Source organism: Enoplosus armatus, chromosome 7 (genome assembly GCF_043641665.1).
Source record: "Enoplosus armatus isolate fEnoArm2 chromosome 7, fEnoArm2.hap1, whole genome shotgun sequence".
Classification (NCBI taxonomy): Eukaryota; Metazoa; Chordata; class Actinopteri; order Centrarchiformes; family Enoplosidae; genus Enoplosus; species Enoplosus armatus.
The window spans coordinates 21,608,474-21,621,222 of record NC_092186.1 but is presented as its reverse complement, the minus strand read 5'-3'; the positions used below and the strand labels follow the sequence as shown (position 1 = coordinate 21,621,222).

Here is a 12,749-nt window from a genome sequence, read left to right as displayed (position 1 = left end):
GATCAGGCAAATATCAGTTTTACAAATTTCCCATTGCCTTATCTGCATAGTAGGAAGGCTCACATGGGGACCCGACTCAAAGTTTAAGAAACTCTAGGTTACAACAGGGCTGCGCAAACCGAAAAGACTGTGTCGTCACTTAAAGGTTTTATTTTGTGGCATGTCCAGTAAAGCCAGTGTATTTTTGTCTCCAGGCTACAGCACCATGAGTCCACAGGAGGACAGCGAGAATCCACCCGGAAACAACGACCCGCTCTCAGCAGGCGTCGACGTTGGTAACCACGACGACGACCTGGACCTGGACACGCCTCCTCAGACGGCCGCGTTGCTCAGCCACAAGTTTCCCCCGTACCGGCACACGCATACACACCACCACCCGCTGCACACGCACACGCACCACCTGCAGGCCGCGGTCACCGTGCACAGTGTGGACGCAGAGTGCTGATCTTCAGCATTCGCCCTCCTGCCGAGGATGGAACCACCTTTTTTTTATTAAAGACTACTTTTAAAAACATTTATGCTTGATTAGACGGCACACGGTAGGTGCTGTCAGGATGGACGGAGGGAGAGAGAAGCCACAGCTAGACTCAAACCCACAGTGTCACTGGACTTCCTCCATGAATGGATGTTTAGCTTAACATGGGTATTAGCCTCATGGTCTCATTGTGCCAACATCTCCATCTCAGCCCCCCCCCCCTTTTTTTATCTTTTACCCCAGTCCAAAACCCTGGCAGGTGTACACAGTTTTACACACACTGAAAATGACCAGACCTGGGCCAGTAAAAATAACCGAATGAGATTATTTTGTTTGTTTTCTGAAGGTCTGAAGGAATTTGGCATTCAGGACTCCATAAGAGCACACAACAACCTTTTGGGAGCAAACAAAAACGCTGTTTGAGCCCAGTCGTTGAGGAGAGAGGACACAACTGGAACCCGAAAGCCTCGAGGGAGGACAAACATTTTCATTTCCATGCAGAAGGCCAGAGAATAATCAAATTACCATAGAAATCTAGATGCTGATTGGACCCCTTCTGTCTCAGGGCTCCATCCCAGCCTCCACGCAGGTTGTTTCCCCACCAAGCCCACTTGGGGAGCAGAGCACTCCTTACATTTGTGAAAACGAGTAAAAAATGTGTATTTCCACACAGACCAAGATCTAATGTGGGATTCTATCATGGATTCTCCTCCAGCTCTACTCTCCTTGGTTCTGCAGAGAGACACTCCCACAGTTGGTTTTCTCTGAAAGTTGCTGCCTTTGCCCAAAGGAGCAGCCGCTGGCCTCACACAGCATGGTTTGGGAAGATATTTTGGACTTTTTCACGAGTGTCTGTGAACTTCAAAGTACAGAAAATCTTCAGTTATTCACATAAATATAGGAAGAAACACTTTAAAGAAGAAAAGATTATTTTTCTACTATTTATTAAAGAGGTAGATTTTCGGGACAGATGAGGAAGCAGCTGCCGCTAACAAACAAGAAAGTAGTCAGGATGAGTGATGCGTAGCCACCCACTTCCTGTAACCAATGCATCATATTTAGGGCTCATTATTTTCAGTTTTTTTGTTTCGCTAAAAATCTGTGACCAGTTGTGTTTATTTTGAATTTTAAGAATATGAGTAATACGACATTATTTTTCTCCACACAGAGAGACTCTCGGATTTTCCTTCTATTTTTTTCCCCCACTTTCTTTATTACCAGAAGCGTATTCTGAGCTATCCTCTCCACCAGAGGATCCCATTTACTATACAGAGAGGTGAACAGTGTCTTCTTCAAGCAGGAAGCATTTTTGGATGAGCAGGGACCTAAAATCAAATCTGCTCCTTTCAAAAACAATACATTTTTCTGTGAATATTGGTAAAATAACGAAAACAATGAGCCTTAATCACGTCCTGTGTCGGAGGAAGTGGTCTTTGACATATAGCACATTTTTTTCTTTGTGTATTCACAGTCCTGAATCACTGAGGTCTTGGTGTTCTTGTAAGGTAAGACTTGCTGTGCAGAACATCCTCATTCTGGACGTGTCCTCGGTATCAGGAGGCAGCCTCCTGGGGATATAGGAGGGAGGAGAGAAACTCACACCAGCAAAACATTCCTGGCTTTAGTCGCTGCTGGGGATTTGGTGTGAGAGGATAATTGGGGACCCTCACAGAGGTCCTGAGAGATTCACAGAGACTAAGTGCTGTCCCCTCTATCTGCCTGAGTAGAAAAACCAGCACAGAATGCTGCCCCCCCCCCCCCCCCCCTCACTTTGCCACAACTTTTTTGCCTCTGAGGCCAAGCTGATACTGTATGTATGTTAAGGCTGTGTTCTAGATTTGGTGCAAAACCAGTTGACTATCCAGTGATGCCCAAGATGGAGCCTCCTTCTCATCAAAGTGAGTGAAAGAGGGAGAGATGCTGCTGTTGTTGTACAGAGGTGACACCCATCTGTCGGCTCCTCTGTGGTTAACCACTCAAAATGTCTTTTCTACACGTCTCTTGTTTAACTGTTGTGTGTCGATGAGTGTGTGTGTGTGTGTGTGAGTACAGAGTGTGTGAAGAAAGAATGATGATGATCGGAACATTTTCAATGAGTGCATTATTGCTTTCTTTTTTTTTTTCAAGATAGTATTAGAGAATTATAGGCGAAATGATCATGATTGAGAAATCCACTTATTTTTATTCTGATGAAGAGTCACTTCACCCGATCTGTGCTTTGTGGGTTTGATTGTTCAACTGGTCAAATCACATCAGCGTGGCATCCACTTATTTCTGGGTGCAAAGAAAATGTCTATTGTTTTTCCAGAGATTCATTATGAAGTGTAAATACAGAATAGCTATTACCTGTACACTCCATATTATTTTTTTTATGTTGGTAAGACATGATGTATGCTTCAAATGACGCTCAGATATTCGGGTTGATATTTTGAATTGTCTGTTCATGGCGTCTCACTATATTTTTGATGCCTTGGATGTTTTTTTTTTTTTTAGATTTATTATTCTTTAGGTCCATATTGGATGGAAGTCAGTACTTGGAAAAATTAATACACACTTTTACATTTGAGAGACTTCTAGTTTTTAAAGTTTTATCACGTGTCTTCAAAATGTTTAAGAAAGCTTATCGCTCCATGAACTAATTTTAGATTTGCAAAAAGAAAACGGTACTATACCTTTTCACTGAGTAATGACCAAAACAACACCCTTGTACTGGATTCGGGGTTTACAGCAGGCTGCTTTAAGCTGTGCTACGGCTCTGTTGCTACATAAGACTGTCAGCCATATTCATTCATTTACAGTTATTTTAGCGTGTTTGTCACTTTAGTAGAATATTTACATTTGCACAACCAAACAAGTGTGAGCTCAGTAGACTTTAAACTGCAAAAGTGCTAAATGATTTGACACCCGATAGAGCAGAGGGATAAAAACAACTGGTTTTATCTTGGCTACACATTCATGTTAGAAAATCTTCGAAGTAGGCCTGCTACTGTTCTTGAACTCATTGGATGTGTCGTGGGTTAAATATTCCACTCAAGACTTGGATTACAGAAAGGTTTATCATCACAGTTATGCCGTCAGACCAGTCATTGTTGAAAGTTTGACCATATAAACCAGATTTATTTACCTAACACAAACAAAGCTCAAGTCGAAGCCGCCTTGGTAGCATTTCAGGGCAATCTTTAGATCAAATGCAGTCTCGGGAGTATATTGTGTGTGATTGTGTGTGTGTGTGTGTGTGATTGTGTGATTGTGTGTGTGTGTGTGTGTGTGTGTGTGTGTGTGTGTGTGTGTGTGTGTGTGTGTGTGTGTGTCTCCAAGTTGAGTTTGTTGTTAAAAGCTTTTTTTTTTTTTTCTGGAGAACTTTTAAACAGTATTTACCAGCTGTTGTAAACAAGTATATGTGTGTGTGTGTGTGTGTGTGTGTGTGTGTGTGTGTGTCTATACAGAACACTCTGAATCGCATTAATTAATGTACTGAAGGAACATGTGTCACCCCCCTCATGTATCATATAAAGTTATCAAATTTGAGATTTATTGCAATGTGAATGTGATAAAGTCCATTTTACACTTAAATTGTCTGGGTTTTTTATTATTATTGTAGTCTTTTTTTTTTTTTTCTTTTTTCTTTTTTCTTTTTAATTGTTTGCACTTGAGGTCGCCTCAGAGATATCAACAGGTGTTTTCCATCAGCAAACACTGGGGTGTGGCTTGAGGTGCAGCAAGCCTTCAAGTTTGAACCCACAGTGCAGACGACGCTCACTGCATTAATGTTGGCTTCATTCCCTTTGTTTGGTCCAGTTCCATGAACCTGCGGTCATGCGTATTTCCTCACTGGCACTGCTTAGGACACTACAATGGGATGGAGCCATCATCAACGTTATCAGTTTTCACCTGCTGTGAAAAACATCTATCCAGTGTTGAGGCAACACGTGAAGCTACAGTCAGCTATTTATTTATGTTTATCTACTTTTTAAAACTTGGCACAAGAACTCACGGGCAGCTAATCCATTATGAAGTGGATGTGGCTAACATGCGAGCCAACAACTGCCAATTCCCACATCTTGAAGGGAGGGGCAAGATCATTAGTCGTGCTTCTGGCCACTTGATGAATGGAAGTCCAATATTCACTCTCCTTTTAGCCCATGTCTTGGTCTCAACTCATGTGAAAAACATTTATCTTTAATCTCTCTTTCGCCTCTCAGGTTGTAAAGGGAAATAAATGGAAATATAAATAAATAACAAAATATAATATATAAGACTAATTATAAGCATTTTGATTTATCTTCACATTTATTTCTGTATATATTAAAAAAACATATTAACTTATTGCATATAAATTGCTCTATTTCAATATATTTAAAAAATGTCTTTTTATATAATGTAATTTAATTATTTTTTATCCCTTTCTTTTATTTTTCCTTATTCTTTTTCCTATTCCCCCTCCTATGACTCCATAGTTTGTTGCTGGGCAGTTAGCATAGAGAGAGTCTATCATAGACCATGTGGTCTGTGGAAACCACCCCAGCCTCATTGGACAAGGCCTCCCCCCTCCTCACAAATCCCAATCCCCCCTGCATGTGATACATGTGGTAACTAGAATAAAGTTAGTAGGTGAAATAAAATAGACGTAGCTAAACATTATTGTCATTGTTGATATCAAGGTCCACGTGTTGATAATTGTACTTTTCTATTGTCAGTAGGGCCAGTAGGTTTCTTACTGTAGGAGGTCATGGACCAGGTCACCCACAAACCACCTCACGTACAGTAAGTTATCTGCAGGGGATTTTGTGTGTGTTGTTTTCATAGCTGGCCCAGCATTCACACTCACTGACACCACAGTAATATTGTCTGATGCCTCTCCAGCCTGCATTATTCTCTGTGGTTCACGCAGGGATATAGGACACCTACACTTCAAAAAAGCTGCTCTTCAGAGGCTTTTTGGCCTTGTTTGGAAGGGAGTGTTTTTAATGACATGTAGAACTGGCTGCTACTATGTCAAACTGGGGATATTTGTCTGACCCAGTAGTTGAGGAGATGCATTTCCAGCAATAAGAACCATGTATGCCAGTATCCACCCCGCTGGATACCGTCACAACAATACATGAGATCTATCTACAATTGTAATTTATCACTCAATGGTTAAATCCCAGTATTGGGTCAGCAAAAGTCATGCTTCTTTTTCCTGCAAAGATGAGAACACAAAGTTATTTAATCATGTTTTTTTTGTGCTGAAAAGACCAGAGGTTTGTGGCCTTTTGTAGTGAGGGAGAAGTTCACTTTATATTTGTATAAATCTAACGTCATTCTTTGCCGTCTTCGTAAACCTCAAGCTATCCACCCCCCCCCCCCTAAGTTTGTTTTAGCCCATGACCCCTACTTCAAGAAATGGGGCATTTCAGAGTAAAATGGTCATTCAGCCACAGTCTGCACTTAGCTCCACAAGAGAAGTGTGTTTTTCTATGTGTTTCAAGCTGTTGTCCTCAGGTCATACCATTTGTGGGTGGAGGAAGAATAGTGGTACATACTGCCTGGAAGACCCTATCAGTTATTTATGAGGCCTTTCTGTACATCCTGCCAGGGGACCTGGGAAATGACCACAGATGGAGAGACAACATGGTCCTGACACAATATAACAAGAGGCTGCTTTGGTTTGGAGGGGGGGGGGGTATGCAGTATGCTGTTGTGTTTTAATGGGTTTTTACTTTTAGAAAGGGGGGGGGGTGAATTATTACATTTTGAAATGCAATTTGAAGTTCAATTTCACCTCGCTCTGATGTTGTCAACCAGTTTAGCATTTGTGTCGGGATGAATCCGGTGACATTCTGTATTTAGTTTTATTGTCAACAAACAATCCCATGAAAAGACCAAAACCAGCAGTGATCAGATCCGTCTAACAAGTGTAGTCTGTGTAGCCAAATCCTGATATATCTAATTCCTCTGTGCCGCAGACCTCCATTGTTAAAACTGCTGCACTGGGTGACATGTTCCGTAACTCTGATGAAAATGAGCACTGTAGATAATTTGGAGTCAATTCCACACACATCATCCTGCTGCCATAAATACTCACTAGTGCACCAAATCTGCAGCTGAAAATAGTCCCAGACAAACAAACAATCTACTTCTGTTTCAGTGATGTTTGCTAAAAACTACAGTGACCAGCTGTTATAGGAAATTATTCATTCTGCCAGCAGCAGTTGGTTGAACATTCTGTTGCTAGTAGCAACCACTACTGACTCAGCTCTATAGCAGTTTAACTGACATTTGTTGCGTCCACCATTTTGTCAAGTATCGACAGCCATCTGTTACGTAATCCCCAACTGCCCTTGTTGGAGCATTTTCTGTAGGTAATCTTTTTTTTATTTTTATTATAGCTTTTATGTTATCATTGAGTTGTAATTTGTTCATTTAGTTTACAGCAAACCAAGCTAGCCACTGTACTAGCTGTCGGAGGCTAACGTGATGCTGGAAGGAACCCATTTTTTTTTAAAGGTTTGCGTCAATGCCACTGGTGGGCTCTGGAGGTGGAAAAGTATTAGTAGAGGGACTAATACAGGGTTGGTTTGTCTTTTCAGGGAATTTATCAGCAATAAGAAAAATCCTTTTTTTCATTTTTCTTAAATAATTTGCCTTTTCGTCACATTCAAACAGTAATGGCTGTAATTTGATTGTGCAATTCAGCATAGGGAAACCGTAATAATTGTGCTGCAGGTTTTTTGGTTAGGTTGACTCTTGTTAACTTAAGGTATGTCAATATGAGCCATAGCCATCAGTGCAGTTAATACGTTTGTTATTCTAATATTGAAAGAGACACCTAGACAGTTTGTAGCATACGGAGAGGATTTAACTGGAGGAAAAACTGCATCTGTGAATTTGCAGGGTCAGTCTCCTTAGATTATTTCATTTGATCTCATTTTTTGAGATATCACAAGCATAATAGAATAGGTAAGCATAGGTGGTTTCTGAAAATGTACTGTACCTCTGTCTATTTTAAGAGAAGGTCATAGAATGCAGCTAAGTTGTTTCTCCTTGAGGTGGATAGCAAAAATGGAGAGGAGGCACGCCGGGCTCTCAGTTTACTAATCATTAGCAGGTAAGTAGTTCAGCACTGTTGAGAGCTGTCGCTGCATCCCACAAACCTGATCAGTTTGTCAGCATTCAACCCCCCCCCCCCCTTACATGGCCTTGTCTTTGTCTCTTTTTCACTGTCACTGTATCTCCTCCACTCTCCCTCTTTCTGTCGAGCTGTCTGCTGGTCCCTGCCAGGCGAACGCTGTGAACTAGAGCACTGAGCTCGGTGTCCAAGCACCCTCGGGTCATTTCAGTAAGTCCTCGCTCTGCCAACTGGTACAGCAGACATGCACTAGCAGCATATTTTGTGCAGTCCAGAGTCCCGGTTTCCCAAGCGCATCTTAGCAGTGTAATCATCTTAAGCCTTGCATGCAAGCAATTTATGGTGCTTTGAAATCACTTTGACAGACAGTGCTTTCTAGCCTATCATATGGGGGTTTGCTAAAAAAAATATGTGGAGAATAAAACAACTTGAACCTTCCAGCAAAATCTGGCCATGAGGGATTTGACCGCAACGTTCAACCGTACATTATTACTGTTGACAAAATTAACAAAAGTATAACAACAAAAAAAAATTACCCACTTGAGTTATGCTTATGGGTTGAAGACAGGGAGGACTCATGTTAAAATAGATACAATTTTCTCATTACTGATCCACTTGCTGGCCACATTAGTAGCTTCTGGTGAAGAGGTATGCTTACGACCACTGTAATTAGGACATGAATTGGGCAGGGAACTCTTGTGAATATTGTCCCCATGGGTTCAGGTCAGCTGTTTTTAGTGGGTCACATGTCCCTTAATCTCCTCTATGCTACAAAAGAAAGGAAGCCACGCCACCAGACTGCATCTGTGTTCATTTATGAGAGCACAGCACCCGCTTGTAAATGTAGGGAGAGCCTACAGTCCATTTTTACATCTCCTCCTGCATCCAAGACAGGATTTTCAGAGTGAGATATCCATAATCACACTGCAGAATCACACAGGATACACACACACACACACACACGTGTATGTGCTCACCGTCAACTCCCACGCGCAATGAACCACTTTGCCATTTAGGGTTCACCCCCTCCCTCATCCCTAACCTCTCCTCCCATCCTCACGCCTACTGAGCTCATCCCAGGTGCCTGCTTTGCCCGTTCAGCCACTCTACCCACCCACGCCCTCACACTCTCAGTCCCAGCGAGCAGCGGCTATGGGTTTTTTTTTTTTTTTTTTCTCCCGCTTTCTTCCTCTCCTCTCTACTCCCACCCACTCCAACTGGCTGTGAATCACTGGCTGACACACTGAAGCACCAGCAGGGCTCTTGTGTTTTTAGATGGAGAGGGACTAACATCTCTTCTCCCCTTGGTTTGTGAAGCATAGCCCGTTAGTATGGGGTTTGCCTTGCACATAGGTAAAACGCTTTGAAAGACAGAGTTTGTGTAACAGTGCAGGGCTCCTGTGGGCTGACGTGAGTTAATGCACGTGTGTGGTAGAGTGTGTCTCTAAGTGTAACACGGCGCTGGCATGCGATTGTGCCAGGGGGACTGAGAGAACAAATTAATTGTTCTCTCATGGAAACGTTGTTTAGCACTTAGTGGAGTGATTCATGCGTCTACAAAATCAGCCTGTGCAAGTGACAGACAAGTCCTTGCTGTCTTTTCAGAGAACCACTGCTCAATGATTCATGTCGCCCAATCTGTCAGCAGGCAGTTAGATCAAAACCTGACTTCTCCTGAATGTTTTTAAAGGGTTAAGTTTCAGCTGATTGCAATTGGACATAAAACATTTCTTGTCTATATGATGAATGCTCGGTCAGGAGCATTTCTCACCAGTTGATTTGCAGTTTGTGACCGCACATGTACAGTAATGCTGTGCGTATATATGAGGACATGGTAGAGTCTTAACAGTAAACCGCCTGATCAGGGGCCTGCAGCCTGATGTACCGGGAACCAAGTTAAGCCCCAAACTGGACCCCGGATAAATCAAGTAACAGCCTTTTCTATACAATTTCATTTAATAGTACCCATTGTAATTTCCCAGACGTCCCAAAGAGGACGTCCTCAAACGTGTTGTTTTGTCAGACCAACAGTACAAAACCCAAAGATACAATATTCAGTTTACTATCTGACACAGTAAAGCAGCAAGTCCTCTCATTTGAGAAGCTCGAGAAGTTGGCATTTTTGCTTGGAAAATGACTGAGATCTGGTATCTTTGCCTTTTTATAGGCGTTTCATCTTGGTGGAGCAGCATTTGTCATCTTTTGATTTGCAGGAGGACATATGTTTGTGACGTGGATTTTTAGCCCATACGATACTAAGTAGAATCAAACTGATACATGAAGACATATCGAGTCTTTCACAGGACAAAGAAAAATGCTGTTTATTGTACTCTACTGCATGTTTGAAGTTACCCAAAATGCCCTTTTCTTTGGCCTTTCCACTCCGGAGTGCACTGAGCGTAAGCTGGACTGAAGCGTTTCGTACAAACAGTCCATGTACAGTCGTGTGTGTTTCAGTTACACTGGTTCAGCCACTTGGCAATGTGAGATAATTTTCACCCACTGACAACTGTGATTGTCTGTGAGTCTGATCTGCCAAGAAATGCTTCACACAGATGGCGAGAGAGAGAGAGAACATGGAGTTTGGATGATGGAGGTTGATTTCACCGTTTCTTACAGGCCTCGGCATAATCGCGCTCTAAATATTTCCTTGGTGGGTTGATGTGTGCTCGCTGGCATGTTTGTGGGCCTACATGAGTGTGAATGCATCTTACGAGTGTGAGTATACAGTGTGTGTGTGTGTGTGTGTGTGTCTGTCAGCGACTCATGCAGCCTGCGGAAGCTACATAGGCATTGTGAGGACTCGGCAGGGAGCTATGTTCCCTTTGTGTTTGCCAGGAGCAGCTTTCCACCCACGGTGGGCAGGCAGGCAGGCAGGCAGGCAGGCTTGGTTGGCTGCTAGTTTGGCATTCACTGGATGACTTGGGTAGAAAGGAGGGAAGGCACACAGCCATTCATGGTCACATTATGCACATGGGGAACAGGAAAGCTGGGTTGCTGTAGAGATATTCTCCAATGAATGCCTCCCTCTCTTTGACCAAAAGAATAAACGTGTTAATTGAGTTTCTGTTGTGCTTGAGGCTGTGCATATATCTATATAGAAAATATACTGTAGCCTACATAGTTTACAAGACACACATTACTTGTCAGACTCAACATGTGGCCGATGATAAACTCACTCCCTCTTGTTTTTGCCTAAAATCTGGAGATTACACGATTTAAGTAGGTTGACAAACACTGATGCCAGGGAACAAATCCAGCATCCTCCAGCGTGGTTGATCCCAAGCTGCCTGCACACGCACTAAACACACCACATCTGACGGTGACACCGCCGGGTCTTCATCGCGCTTCTATACATCCAGCTGACAGTTGGGGTCGCCAGGAGTCCGAGGTGCAGCCTCACACGCTAGAGACCACGTGTGCCGTTTTAAAGTCCCCATTTAAACCAAGTGCTTTCACCTATCAGCCACCGCGTCCTCCTCCTCTTACCTTAAAACAAATAAATGGCGTATGTAATAGAGCTCTCCCTGTTCTCTGGAGGCAGCTGCACGCCGTCCAGCAAACACAGGAACGAGCTACAAACCAAACCAAAAGATGCTTGCGCAAGTTTAGATTGCACAAGATAGAATTTTTATTATGAAGGCAAATCTATACATTTAAATAAGTAAATACATCAATGGACATTTGACTCCAAAATGAATACACACATTTGGGAATAAATTAGTTTATTTGACTCGACTAAGTCTTTTTTTGAGTTGTTTTCGGGATGTTTTACCTTTCTCTCTTTCACTAACACACACCTCCCACCTGCTCTCTCTCTCCCTCTCTCTCTCTCCCACTCTCTCTCTCTCTCTCTCCCCTCACACTTTTCACTCAGCTACCCAAGATGGCGGCAGCGTCATCCATCCAGCCGCCGAGCGTTCACTCCTCTCTGGCCGGGGAGAGCGCACTTTCCCCGGAGATGGACAGCCCCGAGAGCCGGCAGCCGGAGGATGAGGAGGCGGCGGCGGCGGCGGCCGCGCAGCCCTCCGACTCGGGGATTAGCCTCCGAGACCTGCCGGACCTGGAGCCGGAGGAGATCGAGAGGAGGCTGGCCAAAACTCGCCAGGAGCTGAGCAACAGGAGGAAAATCCTCATTAAGAACCTGCCGCCCGACACCACTAACCAGGTACACGGCAGTTTACCACAAACGAGCTGAGGTCGGGTGGTTCACTTAGTTTTCAGGTTTCACGCATATGGTGCGCAATAGTTTAGTTTGCACGCACCCTCGCACTTTTAAAATGCGTTTAATATGTTAGTTTATCATTTGATAAGAATGGAGACCCGGCGTCTGACCTTAATTTAACCCGTGACAGGAAATATTTTGATCCCAAGCGATGTGCAGTTTGAAAAGTGTTCACTGTGTCAGATCTCTTGTGGAGTTAAAACAAATAAGCCGGAGTGTCGTTTGTTCAACACCATGTAACTTTGCATACCGTCTAATGGATGTGAGGGAAGGGATCCCCAACTCATTTGACATGTTTAAAGGTTTAATTAACTGCTCGACCATATTTATAATATACATATAGTTGCATAAAGTGTGGCTACTGAATAAGGCTCTGTTTGTATTGACAAAATGAGTGACGTGAACAAACCTTAATCAGAAAACATGATTAAAACTATTCATCTGAATCAACTTACAAATGTCCCTGTGTTTCTCCAAAGCAATGCGACCAGTCTGTAAGTGATGGTGTGTTTCCAAACCAGTGTCCGCGGTTTGCAAATCTGTTGCTTTCCTTATTAGATACTGCAGATGATGCCCCCCTCCCCCTTACATCTGTCATTCAGATGCCCCTGCAACATCTAAAACGTGTGAGCTACATGAGATTGGTCAAGTCAAGTCAGAAAGCAGGATTATTTCTTATTTCTTATGAACAGCAGCTTGGCTTTATAGTGTATCCACACTTCCATCTATCACAACATTATTGGATATTTTCCCTGCATGGAGCAGTGCATTGATATGCACATTACGTTTTTTTGCCGTTGTCAGATAGCATCTGTTGTGATTCTGCTGTTTCTTCAGCCTCCTTGTAACTTATTGCAGCATCAGTTTGTAATACAACACAAATATTGTACACATGCCACTGGTGTTATTTATTAGAGTTACAACTACTTCAGCCAAGT

At 43.0% G+C, this 12,749-nt stretch overlaps 2 protein-coding genes across 2 annotated transcripts in view; both read left to right on the top strand.

Annotated features, from left to right (window-relative positions):
* Positions 1-445, top strand: part of cachd1 (cache domain containing 1) — a 76,966-nt gene extending 76,521 nt beyond the window's left edge. Inside the window, exon 27 of the mRNA XM_070909157.1 lies at positions 195-445. Coding sequence (XP_070765258.1) covers positions 195-445 — 251 coding nt within the window. The remainder of the gene's footprint in view (positions 1-194) is intronic.
* Positions 446-11,472: 11,027 nt separating this feature from the next.
* raver2 (ribonucleoprotein, PTB-binding 2) overlaps positions 11,473-12,749 on the top strand; it is a 67,568-nt gene continuing 66,291 nt past the window's right edge. Inside the window, exon 1 of the mRNA XM_070909383.1 lies at positions 11,473-11,754. Coding sequence (XP_070765484.1) covers positions 11,473-11,754 — 282 coding nt within the window. The remainder of the gene's footprint in view (positions 11,755-12,749) is intronic.